This window comes from Mustela lutreola, chromosome 2, assembly GCF_030435805.1.
Source record: "Mustela lutreola isolate mMusLut2 chromosome 2, mMusLut2.pri, whole genome shotgun sequence".
NCBI lineage: Eukaryota > Metazoa > Chordata > Mammalia > Carnivora > Mustelidae > Mustela > Mustela lutreola.
The window spans coordinates 6,447,363-6,467,933 of NC_081291.1; the positions used below are offsets into that span (position 1 = coordinate 6,447,363).

At 41.2% G+C, this 20,571-nt stretch overlaps 1 protein-coding gene across 1 annotated transcript; it reads right to left on the reverse strand.

The window, feature by feature from the left end:
• Window positions 1-937: 937 nt before the first annotated feature.
• On the reverse strand, window positions 938-1,879 carry LOC131823465 (olfactory receptor 1M1-like). The gene has a single exon (XM_059159865.1). The coding sequence runs from the start codon at window positions 1,877-1,879 to the stop codon at window positions 938-940; it is 942 nt and encodes a 313-aa protein (XP_059015848.1).
• Between the last annotated feature and the right edge of the window lie 18,692 nt (window positions 1,880-20,571).

Below are 20,571 nucleotides of genomic sequence, written 5' to 3' on the forward strand. Positions count from 1 at the left end.
AAGACTTACATATCAAGAGGTTCTTCATTTCCTTAATGCATGGTCTGAATTTTCCCCCCTGTGCTGTGTACAACTTTTATTTAGCTCATGTCATCTTGCTCCTCCAGAAGACAGAACAGGAGTGAGGGTAGGGGAGACATGACTCACCTGTGTGCTCCCTGACTTTGATCCCTGGAAGTCAATAAACTGTCTGGTTCTCAGGAAAAAGCCAAACTCTTGAGTTGGTCCCAAAGTCCTTCTTGACCTGGCATTCCCAAAGTTATTCACCATAAATGGATTTTTCACTTCACAAATGCATCCTTCTCTCTCTCTCTCTTGTTCTCTGACCCCTTCACATATTGTTTTTTTTTTTTTTTTCTGATACCCTTTTCCTCTTATTTGCCTGAAAAACATCATCTTATCCTTGGAGGTTTAGGAACATCTCTCCCAGGAAACCTTTCCAGATTCCCCATTCCAGATTCTCCCTTCCATATTCTGTATGGGGTTCCTACTCTGTCCTATCCTTGCCTTCATGTGCATTGATCATTCTATTATAATTAGTGTCCAGTATCTTCTCCCACATTCAACTGTAAACTCTGCACAATAGGGGCCTTGTGTCTCCTGCTTACCACTCCATGGCCAGCACTCACAGCAAGCCCAGAATACAAACTCAATAGCTATTTTTTGAGAGCTAACTGGATTTTGAACCAGGGTAAATCCAATCTGATAGGGCTAGACTGATCTTTCTGGGAAAACAGCACTGGACATACCCAAAAGGACTCCTACTTGTCCAAGTAATTGAGAAAGTAGTAACAGAGCCATCTTGAGACTTCCTTTTAAACATCTTCAACTCAAAATCCAAAGTGGCTACTCTCCCAAACCATGCAATTCCATTCTTTTGCCCAAGATCCTAGATGTTGAGATCCTACTTCCTGGAAGTGTCCAAGTGTCCTTGCGGTCAGGAAGATGAAATTATTTTTTTACTGACAAGCTTCTTCAGGGCGCCCTTCAGATCTCTGTTCCTCAGGCTATAGATAAAGGGGTTCAGCATGGGGGTGACCGCAGTGTACATCACAGCAGAGGCTTTCTCCTTCACAGCTGTGCGCACAGAGGAAGGACACAAATAGACCCCAATGGTGGTCCCATAAAGGAGAGCAACCACAGAGAGGTGGGAGCTGCAGGTGGAAAAGGCTTTCTTCCTGCCCCCTGCAGAGGGGACCTTCATGATGGCCACAATGATGCGAACATAGGAGGCCAGGATGCAGATGAAAGGTGTGGCTATCACCATCCCAGCCACGATGAGTACAAAGATCTTGTTCACAGAGGTGTCAGTGCAAGAAAGCCTGAGAAGGGGGGTGAGGTCACAGAAGTAGTGCGGAATCTTGTTGTTCCCACAGAAAACCAGGCGCACCATCAAGAGGATATGAGTGAGGGAGATAAAGTAGGAAAATACCCATGGGCCACCAGCCAGCAGGCCACAGAGACGTGGACTCATGATGGTGGTGTAGTGTAAGGGGTGACATATAGCCACAAACCTGTCATAAGCCATCACAGCAATTAAGACACTGTCAACAATGCCAAAGAAATGGAAAAAGTACATCTGGGTCAGGCAGCAGGGATAGGAAATTGACTTGCTTTTGGTTTGGATATGCACCAGCATCTGGGGGACTGTGTTGGTGGCCAGACCAAAATCAACCAAAGACAGGTTGGCTAAGAAGATGTACATGGGGGTGTGGAGGTGGGAGTCTGAGCTGATAGCCAGGATGATTGAAAGGTTTCCCATGGCCATGACCACATACATGCAGAGGAACAGAGCAAAAAGAAGAGTCTCCTGCTCTGGGTTTTCTGAAAGTCCCAGGAGGATGAATTCAGATGTGCTGGATTGATTCCTTGGTTCCATGGTATGATTTCTCTGGAAGTACTGAAAGGGGGAAGTCATATGAGCACTATGAAGATGATTCTGGAAATTTAGATGAGTTTATAGCCAATTTCTTATCTGTGCTATTTACAACACTGGCTTATATATGTCTTGCAGCTTTAACAATTGTAGCAACACAGGTTTGAAGATTGAGTTCGAAGGACCTTGATTGAACACTCCCCTATCAGATAAAGATTGGGAGAGCACACCATGCCTGGATCTTTGCTGAAAGAATTACTCAATAATATGCTAAACTAAATTGAATCCTGACAGAGTAAATGTTGTCCAAGAAGCAATGGTTACTAAGAAATTGGAATATATGTAGGAAATATTTAAATAAAACATTGAATCCATAAAGTAATAATTGTAAAAAGTACATAATCAAGGTGAATTAAAATATTAGGCAACAATAACAGAGAATTTAATAAAGGTAAATAGAATGAAAATATTAAAATGTTCTTATATTGATTTGCAGAAGAATAGAAATATTATTTTAGACCTTCTATGTCAAACACATGTGATAAAATACTTTGTGAAATCACCAAAATAATGAACATAGAGTACGTAGCTTCTAGTTTGGTATAATGGATACACTAGAAATAAAGAGATTTTCATCATACCACCTGGAACAGGAAAGGTGTTTTGAAGTTGACTTATATTGTCTCACAAGAGTAGACACTAAGCCTTAATAAATTTTGTTAAGATGTTGGTAGCCTAAAACTCATCCCTGTATCATACTTAACACTATGGAAATCACCAAATGCTATGAATCAGTGTGTGACAGATGGCGCACTACAAAGTCAGAAGGAACACATTCTACAAAACTGTCTTTACATTAACTGCATGTTTAGGGGTTCCTTGAAAAACAATTTCAGAATTCACTAGAAAGACACACAGTTGTTACACTCATGGTTAAAGCTATTACACTCGTGGTTAAAGTTTATTACAGCTATCAATCATATTCTAATAATTCTGCATGGTGACAGATGGTAACTACCCTTATTGTGGTAAGCACTGCCTAATGTACAGAATTGCTGAATCACTATTTGATACATGGGAAACTAATGTAACATTGTATGTTAACTACACTCCAATTTAAAAATTAGCTTATTACAACTAAAGGGTACAGATTAAAGTCAACCATAGAAGAAACACATAGGATGGAGCCCAGTAAAACACCAAATATGGAGCCTCTGTTGTCCACAACCCCTAGAGTCAAGACAACATCATTTTCAATACATACAGAGTATTGCCAATCAGGGAAGCTCCCCTCAACCTCAGTGTTTTACTGAGATTTGTGAGTATGAATGACTATGCACAACATTCCTATCAGTCTCCAAGCTCTAGTCCTCTGAAGACTGATACTATATGATCCAAATCCCCTCCTGAAGTCACATTATTACTACCTTTTGTGGCCATTTCTTCCCTAAGACTATCTGGTATAGCCAATTCCCATCCCAAGTCACATCTAGTGTGGCTCGAGACCTCCAGACAAACCAAGACTCTCTTTTCAGGCATGACATTCCAAGGGCTTAGAGATTACCTCCCAGGAATTTTTTGAGCAGGGATAAATTCTTTACCACACAGGCAAACACCTGCCATCCTTGGCTATGGCTCTCCTATATGATCATATGCCTAACGCTTGTCACTATCAGTGTGGATAGGGATACATTCAAGAAAAAACTAATCTACTCTATGAAGCCATTACATCTGTTTTCATATTTTTGTCACTTGATCTACCTCTTATACATTATGATAAACTTGTGAATCATGTGGCATAGAAAGTAATTGACAATTATCTAAAATAAGCTCTTTCTCAGACCATTTTCCATTAGTATTACATAATGAGGAGGATTTAACCCAATTTCCCAATACATTAAACTATCAGTTATCAGCATTATAACCTTACCAACAATGCCTGTGTTGTACTATATTGCAGTGTGGTAGTAGATGCAAACTGAAAGATACAAGTCAGAGACAACTGGGAACATTACGAGTCAGTCATTAATAGTGAGTCCAGCCCATTATCAGATCATACGACCAAAATGTTACCCAGAGCAATGCCACTCAGAGTTGCAGCCTTCCAGTTGACTTGGTCAGGTTCCAAAAGCAGGTCATCTCAGCATCTGGTATAACTGAGCTAAGAAACACTATCATCCCTTTCTCAGAGCCTGTGTCAAGGCACCAGTATAATCTACATATCCCTTTACCCTCAATGACTGTTCTTCCTTTTCCTCATTTATCATTTCTTTTCACCCAGCCTCGCACACCATTGTTTTGTTCTTCTGCTGGTCCAGATGGTGGGCAGAAATATAGCTATTTCCAAGGGCTTCCCCATCTGTTCCTACTTGCATGGAATTAAGTTATCTTGGTATAGAACTAGGGGGGATATCTGGTCTACTAGGTGATATAGGTGTATTCATTACTAATCCCAATTTTGCTAGATGGCGTAAAGGCAAATTCTAAGTTGTCAGGCTCTTGGGAATTCTGACATAAGGATTTAAAAGTATAGTTACAGTTTTTTGATTAGGGATTATCCCTGCACCCAGCACTCACAGAGTAGCACCAGTCCTGGGACTATTGAATTAGGCAGGAAAAATAAAGTTGAGATGATATAAGGCAGAATTGCATGGCCATAATGCAAAGCTATGGGTTTGAGTCCTCCCCAAAATTTACTTACCCAGCTTCCCCTGATAAATGAAGGCATCTATCTAGTGGCGGTGTTCCTGGGCCCCCTGATATTGAGTGTGATAGCATGCCCGTGAAGGTGTGCAAGCCAGCACATCATGCCCTTGTATCTCCCCCTGCTTTAGACAACAGCGTTTCAAATGTTCACTCCAATTCTCTATCAAACTGTATTACTCAGAGGATGAAAGTGGGTTCCTTGGTCTGATGTGATTAAGCAGTCCACAGTGATACAATATCTTCTGATTTAGTTCTTCCATAGTGTCCTGAGCATTTTTATCTGCCACTGAGTATGGAAAAGCCCAGTCAGAGTAAGTGTCCTGTCAAGACCCATTTGGGGCCTTGGTCAGCAAACCCACCTGATTTGACAGCTGTGTATATGGACTTCCCTCTGTCCATATCCAAACCTGGACCAGAGTCAGTATCTGCACCAATACTGTCCTCAACAACATTTTAGCTTTACAGATTACAGTAACTAAGTGATTGCGTGAAAACTATGCCTATTTCTTGTTAGCTTACATTTCCTAAGGCATTCAGTGAGCCAATCCTCAGGATTCAGATCCATCATTTCAAATTCTATTGATAACTTTTACCTCTAATAACTGATCATGGCACAGCTGCTCTTCCTGTGATGCCATCCAAGAGGCAAAGTGGAAGGATGAATGTTTTTCAGTGAGTTGGGGTCATCCTAGTGAATCCTGTTCTGACACCACCTGCAAGGTGTTAGCACACTACAAAATTAAAGAGAATACAAACTCAGTGTGGCTCATTCCCATGTCTGACACCAACTGCAAGTTTCAAGAGGTCCCCAAACCCCCAGAGGTTTGTTAATTTGCCAGAAAGACTCACAAATCTCAGTGAAAGCTTTTATAGTCATGGCTATGGTCATTACAGCTAAAATATCTTTTTTTTTCAGTTAAAAGACATTTTTAAGTCATCCAAGTCATTGATTAAAATCAGCCAGGAAGTGTGAGAGACCAAAATGGCAATACAGAAGATCCACCCTTTCCATCCAAATGCAAACATCAATAACTAGAAAGCTATCTATGAACAAAAACAAGGTCTGGGAGAGCTCTAAAATCCACTCAAGGAATTTTAGCAAGACAGTGGAACACAAAACCAGAGACTGATTAATCATACAAGAGAAGAATACGGCTTCTTTTTGCCTGTACGATCCTATCCCCCAAGTCAGCATGGTTCAGAATCAAAAAGGAACATGGGGTGCCTGGGTGGTTCAGTGGGTTAAGCCTCTGCCTTCTGCGCAGGTCATGATCTCAGGGTCCTGGGATCTAGCCCTGCATCAGGCTCCCTGCTGAGAGGGGCTTCCCTTTCTCTCTGCCTGCCACTCTGCCTACATGGTGATCTCCCTCTGTCAAATAAATAAAATCTTAAAAAAAAAAAAAAAGGAACATGGGTGGGATTGGAGGAGATTATGCTGAGTGAAATAAGTCAAGCAGAGAAAGTCAATTATCATACAGTTTCACTTACTTGTGGAACATAAGGAATAACACGGAGGACATTAGGAGAAAGAAAGGAAAAAAGTGAATTGGGGGAAATCGGAGGGGGAGACAAACCATGAGACTGTGGACTCTGAGAAACAAACTGAGGATTTGTGAAGGGAAAGTGGGTGTGGGGGTGAGCCTGGTGGTGGGTATTAAGGAGGGCATGTATTGCATGGAGCACTGGGTTTGGTGCATAAACAATGAACCTTGGAACACTGAAAAAAAAAAAAAAAAAAAAAGGAAAGCAAACAGGACCTTCAAAACCCGAAAGAGATCACCCTTACCAGAGTCAGGTGAGCAGCCAGCTTCTTCAGCTTCCTGGGGCACCGCTCAAAGGACCTGCTTCAGTTTTACCCCACCTAAACCCTACAAAGCTGAGATGTATAGAGACAGCTAAAAACAAGGAAGAAAAGCAGCCACACAGCCCAAGTGACTACCATTCCCAGTGATCTGCTTTGCAAACAAACTCAGCAGATTTTAGCACTGACGAAGGAATCAATAGTGAGCACAGCTGTTAGGACCACCTACAGATTTTACCAGCTTTTTGCCCCAGAGTGACTCCCATTCATGGAAACCAGCTGTCTGAGTCTCTCCCTGCCCTGGCCACAGCCTAGGAACCTCACCTGCCATCCACTCTGGCCTCTTGCAGCTGTAGGAGTGCAAGATGCCAGACTAGCTCCTCCTGCTGACTTTCACAACCATGTGCACGCTCAGGACTAGCCACTCCATTTGTGCACATACAAGCTTCTGTCCTGATACCCGTTATTGGCCTCAATGCAGTGCAAATGTCAGTGGGGAAATCATGCAGGCACAGGAAAACACACCAACAGCCAGGGCCCCCACAGCTGCCAGTGAATCCATAGCTGGTCCCAGCCCTTGCTGCCTACCATGGCCCCCAGCCAAGAGTGTGCATGTCAGTGGTTCCAGCCACCACTCCTGCCTGCTGTGGTCCTTAATGAAGGATATGGAGGCAAGAGCTCTTGCTACCATTATGGACCTTCCACAACACTCACCAACGACCACCACACAGTTGTCAACCAGCAGTCTCGGTTGAAAAAACATCACTCCTCCCTATCCAAGCCAACACAAACCCCTGCACCTGGCACCCCACACCACTAGACCCAGGGTCACAGCATGCTCCAGTATGCCCCCACCCACAAGTGAAATTGTTCTCTTATTGAAGTCAGTCCATAAAGTCTGGAAGAAGTGTCTATTTCTTCAAAGGTGAAGACACCTATGCAAATCTGTACTTCTCACTTAGTACTGCTCTCCTAAAATTATGTTGTACACCAGCTTTGGGGGACAGTATGCCAATCCCTTTAAAATCTCATCCTTCCCTGCTATTTCTATCTCCATGCTTCTTCACATTTCAAATTATTCAATAAATTCCTAGAATGTGCCAACTACTATGGTAACTACTTCACATACATGACATATTGTCATAGCAACAAACCATGATGCGGGGCGGGGGGTTTGATCCCTTTTTACAGGTGTGATAATTGAGACCCAAAGACAAGGAAGGATGTGTAGCTCCCACAGCTCTCAGAGGTGAGCTTTGTTCCACCATATGCCTTCCTAAGTTTAAAGCTCATGGCCTTTTCCACTGAGCCATGATGTCCTGCATTCTCTCTTCCTGAAGTTCCCTGGCCCCCTTACTATCCTCCACCAATTTCACCCCCATAAAGCCCCCATGTCAAAGGTTGTTTCTTACTCTGTGTTTTGACATCAGATCAGAGGTTATGCCACTCTATAGCACTGACAACATCCTACCTCATGGTACCATATTTTTAAAAATAATTAAAAATTTTTTTCCATGGTATCATATTTTTAACACCAAAAGGAACTAGTGAGTACCCCATAGATTAAATTACTAGGCAATGTGCTCATCTCACATTCTTCTGTCCTGCACACCTAAGCTATCACTTACTTATTCTGTCCCTCCTTATCCTTCCAAGCTCTTGGGAAAGCTTTAAGTCTTAGGAACCAGGACACTCAAGTGTTCTCTTCACCTTCTTGGTTAGGCTCAACTCAAGTAAACCCAATTCCTATCCCAGGACTTGTTTGTGGGGCCTCTCAGCCTGAAAAGATCAAGAAATCCAAGGGTTTCAGGAAGTCAATGGTGGGAGTAATACAAGCATCTTGGAGGGAATGCTTTTGTTCTTCTGGGTGCTCAAGTAGACCTGGAAAAACATTATCTGGATACAAAGAACGGTGTTATAAATCATCCACTTTAGAAAGATATTGGTGGTATTATAGCTGCACTAGTTTAAGCCAGGTAGATAGGTATGGTTATTGAATCCTACGCTGGGAAATAGTGCTGAACTCAGCCAAGTCAAATCTCCCAGTGTTTCTGGAAATAAAAGGCTGCCACCTACTCACTTTGCCAACATTCACTGAGGTTCTCTCTCTTGCTCTCCCCTGTTGTCCCCCAAGTCCCTTTACTGGACTATCTTTCCTCTTCTTGACATTATCACTGAAGCAAACTTCACTCAGTTTCCTCCCTGGTGATGGTCAATAAAGATGCTGCTCTTCTTCCACAAAGTACAAGAATGATGAGTTATATCTTGGGGACAGACGATGGCTCATTGAGGCACAGGTATATGTCCACCTGGCTCAAAGAAGAAAAACTAGGGTGGGGATGAATTATAAAAACAGAGGGAATATTTACAAGTTCTGGGCCAATAAGAAGTCAAGTCCCAAGGCTCCTTGTTAGACAAATTGTCCAATTTCACTTCTATTCCCTGAATAGTTGTTTCCTATGGGGGCTGGGACATGGCAGCAAGAAGCCTGTATTTACTATGTGAGGTCTTCAGAAGGCAACTTGCTGCAAGTTGTAGGTTTCCCAAAGTGTTCTTCACCCTCTCCTCAGGGAGCAAACCCTCCTAAACTCCGTCTCCCCAAGGTCAAGGGCTTCTCCTAGAGGAAGTATTTACTCTTCTTTGAAGCCAGAGTTCCTCACCAGCTCAAGAACCAAGAAACATCTCCCTGCATTCCCCCAGTGATGTCACACTGAGAAACAAAGGCTGCCTCTAGTCCCATTTACCCTCAAGAGGGCAACTTTCTGTAAAGATACCATGACTTCCTTCTAGTTCTGCTGATGGGAAAAGTAGAATCTTACCTGATGGGCACATATGAGAGAGGCTCGCTGAATGGGTCTGCAGCCAGGTCCTTGCTCTGAGTACTGGTTCCAGGTTGGAATTAGTGGGAATCTCTACCTTTGCATTTTTAGGAATTCAGTTTTATGAGGTCACTGCCAGATTATCAGGTCATGGGTCAATAAATACTCATGTAACCAATTGATATATTAAGTGCTAGTTTTTAAAAAGCCTTTAGTTATGGAAATCACCCAATCATAGACAAAAGTGGAGAATATAGTACTAGGCTGAGTCATATGAAATTGCCAACATTCAACTATTTTTGGCCAATAAAACTGGATTTCTTACATGCTTGCAGCTGGAGTTCTCAAGCAGGCAGTTCAGCGCCTGAATTGCTAGATGGGCAGGTCTGGTGCTTGGATACATGGGGACCAAAGTGGCTTCACTGGGATGAGCCTAGGACCTGCGTCTGTATGAGTGGGCCTGGATCATGGGTGCATGGAGGCTAACGGACCTCCAGAGACCACTGAAGTGGGTTTGGTGTTTGGGTTTGTGGTAGCTGGTCTGGAGGCTGGGGGCCCAGGAGCTGGCCTGGGACTGGAAATGACCAGAGTTTGGGTTCATGAGAGCCCACTTGGAGTCTAAGGTCACAGGGTTATTCAGGTGCTGGGGCCAGTTGGGAGCCTGGGGCTGGCTTGGTGCTGGGGCAAGCGTGGAAGCTGAGTCTGTGGGAGCCTACCTGGAGGCTCGGGTCATAGGGGCCAGTCCAGTATGATAGTGGGTTGGGAGCCTGGGTTGGTGGGAGATGATCTGGATTCCAGGCCCACAGAGGCAAGCCTGGTGCTGGGGTAGGTCAGGGTCCTGGGGTCACGAGATCTAGCCTGGTCATGGAGTGAGCCAGGAACCTGGGTCTATAGTAGCTGACATGGCACTGGGTCCGGCCAGGAGCCTCAGTGCCTGGGAACCTGCTTAGAACCTCCTTAGAGCCAACCCAGTGCTGGTGTATTCTAGGAGCCTGGATTTGAGGGAACTGGTTTGGGGTCTAGGTCCACAGGGGCAAGTCTGGCACTGAGGTGAGCCAGGAGCCTGGTACCATGAGAGCCGTCCTGGTGCTGGTGTATACAGGTGAAACAGGGTGCTCACTTCACTCTCTCTGTGTTACAGGAGGGTGTCTCTGTCCACGCTGTGCTGCCCCGTCTTAGAGGATGGTTGTCAGGTTAGAGTAAAACTGATGTCCCCGTCCACTCTAAGGCATTTTCTCTTATTTCTGTGCTATAATCCCTCAGCTGAATCCTTAGCACTCCTTACAGTATTTTCCTGTGTGGATCATCACTTTGAAGGATGTTTTGAGGAGCAGATGATCACCAGAAATGCTTATGCTGTCATCTTGCTGCCATCACTCTTCCCCTTGTGAACTTTTAAAATGTGATGTATGCTGTTAGTGGGAATGCAAGTTGGTGCAGCCACTTTGGAGAACAGTGTGGAGATTCCTTCACAAATTAAAATAGAGCTTCCCTATGACCCTGCCATTGTACTACTGGGTATTTACCCCCAAGATACAGATGTAGTGAAAAGAAGGGCCGTCTGTACCCCAATGTTCATAGCAGCAATGGCCACAGTTGCCAAACTGTGGAAAGAGCCAAAACGCCCTTCAGTGGATGAATGGATAAGGAAGATGAGGTCCATATACACTATGGAGTAATATGACTCCATCAGAAAGGATGAATACCCAACTTTTGTAGCAACATGGACGGGACTGGAAGAGATTATGCTGAGTGAAATCAGTGAAGCAGAGAGAATCAATTATCATATGGTTTCACTCATTTGTGGAGCATAAGGAATAATGTGGAAGACATGGGGAAATGGAGAGGAGAAGTGAGTTGGGGGAAATCAGAGGGTATGAATCATAAGAGACTGTGGATGTGGACTCTGAGAAATAAACTGAGGGTTTTGGAGGGGAGGGAGGTGGGGGGTTGGTTGAGCATGGTGGTGGGTATTAAGGAGGGCATGTACTGCATGGAGCACTGGGTTTGGTGCATAAACAATGAATCTTGGAACACTGAAAAAAAATTTAAATTTAAAAAAAAAAGAGGAGGGTGAAGTCTGGGGGGAAAAAAAAAAAAGCATAAATAAATAAATAAATAAATGCTGTGTCATGCCACAGGACACAGTTTTTAAAAAAAGTGTGATGTAGGGCCTCTGGGTGGCTCAGTTGATTAAGCTTCCAACTCTTGATTTTTGGCTCAGGTCATGATCTCTGGGTCATGAGATTGAGCCCTGTGTCAGGTTCTGCACTCAGCGGGGAGTCTGCTTGAGGATTCTCTCTCTCTCTCTGCCTCTTCCTCCCGCTCATGCGCATGCTCTCTTTCTCTCTCTCTGATAACTAACTAACTAAATAAATAAATAAATCTTAAAAAAAATAACGCGTGATGTAACCATGAATCTTGAAGATTCCATCCATGGTTGACTCTTTAAACAATACCCAAGAATGCTGTATAGTAAGTGACTAAGCTTATTAGACCCACCATAGCAAAGAAGACTACCACCTTGAGAGGATCTCAGTAGTGTCTCAGAGGGGAAATCAAGGAAGGACATTCATAGGGTCTTAGTGCCTGGGCTGGTGATTTCAAGTTAGGGTGGTGAGGATAGGGTGGCTTACAACGTGGTAGGTTTGCATGGTGGTCATAGCACAGTGAGTCTTAATGAGCCAGCTGTTAATTTTGATAAGTAAATTATTTTAATTGGTTCATACTCTTAACCTCAAGGAGCTAAGTCATTTTTTTTTAAGATTTTATTCATTTATTTGTCAGAGAGTGAGCACAGGCAGACAGAGAGGCAGGCAGAGGCAGAGGGAGAAGCAGGTTCCCCGCTGGGCAAGGAGCCCCATGTGGGACTCGATCCCAGGATGCTGGGATCATGACCTGAGCTAAAGGCAGCCACTTAACCAACTGAGCCACCCAGGCATCCTGAGCTAAGTCATTTTTGCTTGTTTTCAGTGTGCTGTTTTCAGATCTCACCATGCATTTGAACTAGGTGTTATAGAAATTCACCTTTGGCTACTTTCTGGGAATTACATTTGTAGATAAGGAGCTTGCTTCAATTCCTTTGCTGGGAATTTTTGTTTGAGTTCCTTCCTTTGCGTTTAATTATAATGTGACTACTACTGAGACCAGACAGGTAAAGAATTTTTTTTTTTTTTTACTTTTTAGAAGTACTTTTTGTGGTTATAAAAGTAATGCTTATTACATAATTTTTTAAACATTTAGGTATAAAGAAAAATGATCATTCCCAAAAGAAAAATGGCATTGCTTTTTGTCATCTATGTTATGACTTTGGCCTGCTACTTAATAATGCCTAAAAATATGAGCATATGTGTACATGTGAAGTTACAGTTCAATTCTTAAGGAGCCGGGCTCTAGGGACACTCTGGGTAGCTCAGTTGGTTAAGTGTCTGCCTTTGGTTCAGGTCATGATTCTGGAGTCCTGGGATCCAGTCCCACATCGGGCTCCCTGGTAGGCAGGGAGTCTGCTTCTCCTTCTGACCTCTATCCTCTCATGCTCTCTCTCTCTTCCAAATAAATAAATAAAATCTTAAAAAAAAAAAAAAGAACCTGGGCTCTGATACCAGATCACCCCTGTTTGCCTCCTGGCCTCACCATCACCCTCTATGGGCATTTACAGCAAATTTTTAAGTCTCAGTATCTTTATATGTACAAATAATTGTATCAATTTCATAAAACTGTTCTATCTTTTAAATAATACAATAGATATAATGGGCTTAGAATAGTTTCTGACCCAATGAGGAACGTTAAATTCAAGTTAGTTGTGATAACAATAACATTTATGATGATAATAATTTATACATGTATCTATTTCTCTAGAGGAAATAAATGCAAAAGGAAACAAAATCAAATAGCAGCACTTCATTTTGAACATTTGGAGCTCATATTCAAGCTCCTATTCTAATGGGACAATGTAAGCCTATAGAAAATCACTTGATTTTTTCAGTTTCAATTTTGAAGTCTGTTCTAGGTTTTCTATGTAATTTGGTCTACATATTCCTGAGATTAGCACCACATCATTTAAAAAAAAAGTTTTACTTTGACAATTGCTGTAAGTACATCTATTATTCAGCTTTTCTAAAATATTCTTGGAATTCTATCTTTTTATTCCTGCAACTAAATTTTAGGGTGTTTTTTTTTAAATTTATTTTTTATTTATTTTCAGCATAATAGTATTCATTATTTTTGCACCATACCCAGTGCTCCATGCAATCCATGCCCTCTATAATACCCACCACCTGGTACCCCAACCTCCCACCCCCGGCCCCCTCAAAACCCTCAGATTGTTTTTCAGAGTCCATAGTCTCTCACGGTTCACCTCCCCTTCCAATTTCCCCCAACTCCCTTCTCCTCTCCATCTCCCCATGCCCTCCATGCTATTTGTTATGCTCCACAAATAAGTGAAACCATATGATAATTGACTTTCTCTGCTTGACTGATTTCACTCAGCATAATCTCTTCCAGTCCCGTCCATGTTGCTACAAAAGTTGGGTATTCATCCTTTCTGATGGAGGCATCATACTCCATAGTGTATATGGACCACATCTTCCTTATCCATTCATCCGTTGAAGGACATCTTGGTTCTTTCCACAGTTTGGCGACTGTGGCCATTTCTGCTATAAACATTGGGGTACAGATGGCCCTTCTTTTCACGACATCTGTATCTTTGGAGTAAATACCCAGGAGTGCAATGGCAGGGTCATAGGGAAGTTCTAGTTTTAATTTCTTGAGGAATCTCCACACTGTTCAGTTTTAGGGTTTTTAACCATCTTCTAACCTAATTTGGAATAATTTCACAAATACATTAACTTTTAGAATTATTTTGGGATGAACTAACACTTTACAATATTGAGTCTTTCCATGTAGATAGAAACTGGTGTATGGTTCCATTTGGAGAATTATTTTTTTTTAATTCCTTTTGTTTTCTTTAAAAACGATGTGAATGTTGAATTTTTCTCCCTACAGTAGCCCACAAGGGCCCTCTGGTTGTCATCTTTCTCTATCCTCTTTCTTTGCTAATGTTCACAACAGCTTGGAGGGCAATAGAGAACAGGCCCTTTCAGCTCTGAATGGCACAAATTAAAATTAGCTTTGATGTGAAATTCAGTGGGAAGTCTGTCTCCCACTACAGCTTATCATTAGCTTGGGGGCCTGTCAATTTGAGTCTTTTTTATTGCAGAATCTTTGAAAGCAGTGATTCTCAACTTTGGCTGCATTTGGGATCATTGGAGAATTTTTAAAATGTGGCCTCTGGAGATCTGAATTTAATTGGTCTAGTAGGAGTCTCATGCACTGGAATTTTCAAAAGCACCACAGGAGGAGGTTCAAAACCTGGCTGTGCTTTTTGTGCAGCTGAGAGCTGCAGCGTTAGGGAATTGAGAGAGAAAAGACATGCATGCATGTGGATTAACATACAAAGGGGTGTCCTGGAGTGATTTCTTTCTTTCTTTCTTTTTTTTTTTTTTATGAATACAGGCTGGCACACACTGAGACTGGAAATAAATTATTCATAATTTCAAAAGTATGGCTATGTCCTCTTTTAATGAACTGAGACTTTAATCAAAGGCTTCCATCTGATTTCAGTGTGAATGCATGAAGTCTGTCGTTTCCATGCTTCCAGAAGTGAACTCTGTTTAAATCCCAGTAAGGCATATAGTTTAAGTTAATAGTATTGCTCTAAGATCTCTTTCCTGGTTTGGGTAATTTACAAAGATTATGAAAGATTACATCACCATCAAGGAGAGCTCTGGGAAGTGTACATCGAAATCTTGGTGCTATTCTTGCAATGTTTATGTGAGTCTAAAAATATTTCAAAATAAAAAGTGAAAAAAGAATGAGCAGGATGGGAACTCTGCCTCCTGTGAGATTAAAAAATCAAATAAAGTTTTGGTTTTATGCGTATTTACTGTGGTTGACTGCCTTAGTGTTTCTTTCTTTTTAAGATTTTACTTAATAATTTGAGAGAAACTGAGAGCATGAGAAAGCAAGCATGAGCGGGGGTGGGGGGCGGGGGAAGGCAGAGGGACAGGGAGAAGCAGGCTCCCTGTCCAGAACTCTGGGATCATGACCTGAGCCACAGGCAGCTGCTTAACCCAGGGACCTCTGCTTTAGTGTTTCTTATTGGCATTCAGAAAGAGAAAGTTAATTTGATCCTTCTTGCCTAAGCCTCAACCTGGATATATATTTATCTTTATATATTTTATATATAATATATATATCTTTATATATTTATCTTTATATATTTTATATATAATATATAAATATATATCATAATAATTAAACTATATATTATATCATATATGTATATTCATATATACTATATATCATATATGTATATACATATACATATGTATATATACACATACATAGATGTGTATATATGTATATACATATATGATATATAGTATATATATTATATATATGATATTATATATGTATATATGTGTGTGTATATATATGTATTTTATTTTCCTTAGAAGAAAATGTTATTCCATTAGACACACAACTGAGTCAGACTATACTGTGTGTCAGACTATACTGTGTGTCTGTGTACACAGACACACACAGAAGGAATTTGTCTTCTCTGTGCTGGGACAAAACCTACTACGTAGCTACATTCCACCAAAGGCATGTGGAATGAGATAGTTGAGTAAGGGTGGGCACCCTGTGACATTGAATTCTGGGATATAATCAGTAAGTGGGAGACTGTTGCCCATTTACAAGAAGGAGGAACCCCTGTCCCTGAGAGCCCCAACTGATAAGAATTCTATATCTGGAATAGGTTACCTAAGTGTGTCAGCCCTGTCTATACCTTACAACCTCAGTGGAGCACCATCTTGAAATTGTCAGCTAGGCCTTAGTAATAAAATTTCCATTATTTAAATAGGAATGCTATTCCTAAATGTGTATTTCCCTAGTGGATTGAGGCAGAAAGAGGTAAAGATACCGGTTTTCAATCAGGTTGATTGTGTCCCCCAGCAGATATTTGGCAATGTTTTTTGGAACAGTTTTGGTTGTCACAATTGAAGGGAGTATTCTCATCCTCTGCCAAGTAGAAGCCAGGATGCTACTAAGCATCCTTTAATGCACAAGACAGCCCCATGGTGTATGTACATATAATGGAATATTACTCAATTATAAAAAGGAATTGAGTTCTGGAATCTGCTACAACATGGATGGACCTTGAAAACATTACATTAAGTGAAATAAGCCTGATACAAAAGGACATATATTGCTTGATTCACAGACACAGAAAGCAGGTGAGAGATTACCAGGGGCTGGAGGGAAAGGAAATTACAAGTGCTCGATTGATGGTTACAGAGTTTCCATTTGGAGTGAGGGAAAAGATTTGAAAACAAATCTTGGTAATAATTGCAGAACATCATGAATGTAATTAATGCCACTAAATTGACCACTTAAAAATGGCTCATGTTTTGTGATTTCATTTCTCTGTGGAATCTAAAAAACACATGAACAAACGAAAAGCAGAAACAGACCCAAAAATACAGAGACCAAATTAATGGTTGTCAGAAGGGAGTGAGGAGTTGGACAAAATGGGTGAAGGGGAGTGGGAGGTACAGGCTTCCAGTGTTGAAATGAGTAAGTTATGGGAATAAAAGGTACAGCATAGAGAATGATGCTAAAATAGCATTGCATGGTGACAGATGGTAGCTGCACTTGATGTGAGCACAACTTAATGTGTAGATTTGTCAAATCCCTACGTTGTATACCTGAACCCAATAAAACATTGTTGTCTCAAATACACGTCAATTAAAAAAAATTGTTAATGTTTAATTTTACATTAGGTAAATTCTACTCAATTTTATTTTTTATTTTTTTAAGATTTATTTGAGAGATCGAGAGAGCACAAGTGGGGGGAGCGGCAGAGGGAGAGGGAGAAGCAGACTCCCCACCAAGTGCAGAGCCCATCATGGAGCTCTATCTCAGACCCTGAGATCATGACCTTGAGCCAAAGTCAGACACATAACTGATTGAGCCACCCAGGTGCCGACAATTTTAGAAAAATAATGAACTAGCCATAAGCATTTCTAACACTTGAAATGGCATGACTCATAACTTAAACATCTGCTCTGGGGAGGATCTACATGATGCTCTGGGAAGAACTTTCATTTTTGGCCAATGTCACTGAGACAAGAGGTGATTGCCTGAACACCATGACACTCTGTAGGTTGTGATGTTAGCAATATTCACAATGCATCATGCTACAGATTTTGGGAAGGATTTGAATGGCAGAAATGTACTGGTAAAAGAGAAGATAAATCAGTGAATTTGTCAAATCCTTCCTGACAAAAAGTAATTCAACAAAGTTTGGTCATGCAATGTTTAAAATATGAATTTTTGCATAAAGACTATAGAATTCTAGACTTCCTTTATTTACTTTTAGACATATTACATTCACTAATGATGAAAAGTTTGTAATTATTAACACCAAGCACTATCTTCACCAATTAAATGAGGGTTGAAATCTCATCCTACTGAGAGTATGGATGAACGAGCTACTATTGCTTTGCTAGTGATACTGAAATTTCTTATAACTTTACTAAAAAAAAAAAAAAAAGAAATCTTGCCACTTGCAATGACAGAGATAGAACTAGAGAGTGTCATGCTCAGTGAAATAAGTCAGTCAGAGAAAGACAAATATATGTTTTCACTCATATGCAGAATTTAGGAAAAATAAATGAGCGAAGGGAAAAAAGAGAGAGAGAGGAAAACCATGACACAAACTCTGAACTATAGAAAAGAAACTGATAGTTACCAGAGTGGAGGTGGAGGTGGGGAATGGATGAAATAGCAATGGAGGGGCTCCTGGGTGGCTCAGTGGGTTAAGCCTGTGCCTTCAGCTTAGGTCATGATCTCAGGGTCCTGGGATCGAGCCCTGCATCAGGCTCTCTGCTCAGCGGGGAGCCTGCTTGCCTTCCTCTCTCTATGCCTGCCTCTGCCTACTTGTAATCTCTGTCAAATAAGTAAATAAAATCTTAAAGAAAAAAAAAAAGAAATAGGCGATGGAGATTAAGGAGTGCACTTGGGTGAGCATTGGGTGTTGTATGAAGTATTGAATCACTATACTGTACATCTGAAACAAACATTACACTGTATGTTAACTAACTGGAATTTAAATAAAACTTAAAAACAAGAGTAGCAGAATGATTAAAAAAAAAAATGAAGGGTCATAATTTCAACCCATGACCCACTAATGTGAAGGACTATGTACACTGAACCCATTGTGATGAAACTGGAAATGATGTTTATGAAATTGTTAAGTCTTATCTATATTGATCATGGTCCCATTAGTTTACTGATTATAGATTAAGATCTGCAGTATGAACTATACAGAATGAAAATTAATGTTCAGGAAATATTCAATGACTTAGAAAAAAACCACCATTGATTTTTACATAGTTTAGCTGTATTTATAAATGTGTGTATATATATAATATATATATATATATATTATATATATATATATTTTTTATTGTATTTCTTTTTTAAAATTTATTTGTTTATTTTCGGCATAACAGTATACATTATTTTTTTCACCACACCCAGTGCTCCATGCAATCCGTGCCCTCTATAATACCCACCACCTGGTACCCCAACCTCCCACCCCCCCGCCACTTCAAACCCGTCAGATTGTTTTTCAGAGTCCATAGTCTCTCATGGTTCACCTCCCCTTCCAATTTCCCCCAACTCCCTTCTCCTCTCCATCTCCCCTTGTCCTCCATGCTATTTGTTATGCTCCACAAATAAGTGAAACCATATGATCATTGACTCTCTCTGCTTGACTGATTTCACTCAGCATATGTAAATGTATATTTTATACCCCACATATATAAACTGTGTTTTGACACTTAAAGTTAGAATCTGGTTTCCTGACATCACTAATTAGATTGAGATGCCTTTGCCTCGATTGACAGACCAAAGACTGGAGTCCAGTTAGAGAGGGATGGTGTATCTGCATGAGCAAGGCATGTGAAATGGGTGAGAGGATGAGCAGGTGGAGGGAACCGCATAGTGTGCCACTGCCCACACATGGTAAGGGATTAGACACCATTAATTCCTCTCTTCTATTGTGTTGGTCTTTAAGGATGTGCATGGCCTGGGGATAAGAATGATACTAAAAATATCTGTCTAATGAGGAGCTTTGGATATTGATTCCCCAGGGATCCAGAGAGACACTGCAGAGTCAGCCTGTGACAAGCTCATTCCACAGCCCTTGCCTCGTCAAGAAGAAGCACACCTGAGGCTCCATCCAGGAATGATCTTTCTTGACCACAAGCCCATCGTGTCATTTAGTGTTCCTGCCCTTCCTGAAAACAGAAGATCTGTCTTCAGGATCCAGGTGATATATGTCAAGCATCATTCCACACTGATGCCAGCCAGGTAACTGAAAGTCCCTTAGTTAATGCTTCTGTAAGGGGGGTAGTTATTTTACTGAAGATTCATCCAGAGAAAGTAGTGGGGAGTGGGCATGCATGATATGATGAGAACCAAGTGTCCCATGCACTCCAGCCTGCTTTCCTGTTGACAAGTTCCCATGTACGTTTGTACTGATACACTGATACACACCCAATTCTCAATCTGCTGGTCTCCCAATCTCTCTTTTAAAAATGACAGAACCCAGTTACTCTCCAGTACAGAAACTGACCTCTTCCCAAACAACATGATTGTTATAAAAACTTCTGGTATTTACTTGAATTTTTATGGTGGTCATGGACAGGGGTTTTGGTCAGCATTTCCTTTTATTTGCATTCCTGGTTCTTGATACACCACTGTGCAGGAGAGTATGTTACCCCTGTAGCTTGTTTGAGGATGGTGAGGAGAAAGTGGAGACACAGATCTAGCTGGCTGCCCTCTTAATACACCTGTTTTTCTGTAAAATCAACAATGATTTTATATAAGAACAACAGAGATAGTATAATAAATTAAAAGACATCCTTCAAGTCATTCCAGGATCAACAAATGTTGACTTCTGCTATACAAAGTTCAGGTCTTTTTGGTAAATTAACAAAATAGGGGAATCTGGGTAGGTCAAGTTGGTTGAGTGTCTGACTTTTGATCTCAGCCCAGGTCTTGATCTCACACTTCTGAGTCTAAGCCCCATGTTGGGCTCCACCCTGGGCATGGAGCCCACTTAAAAAAATGCATACAGAAAGCACCTCTTTCGTATCTTGAACTCTTGTTTTTCCTTTCCTGAGATAACATCATCTTGAATGTGGTGGTCTCTATACATGGCTTTATATTGTACATGTCCTCATAAACATACCTAGGATAAAAGGCATTAACTATAATACCTATCAGTCAGGGGATGG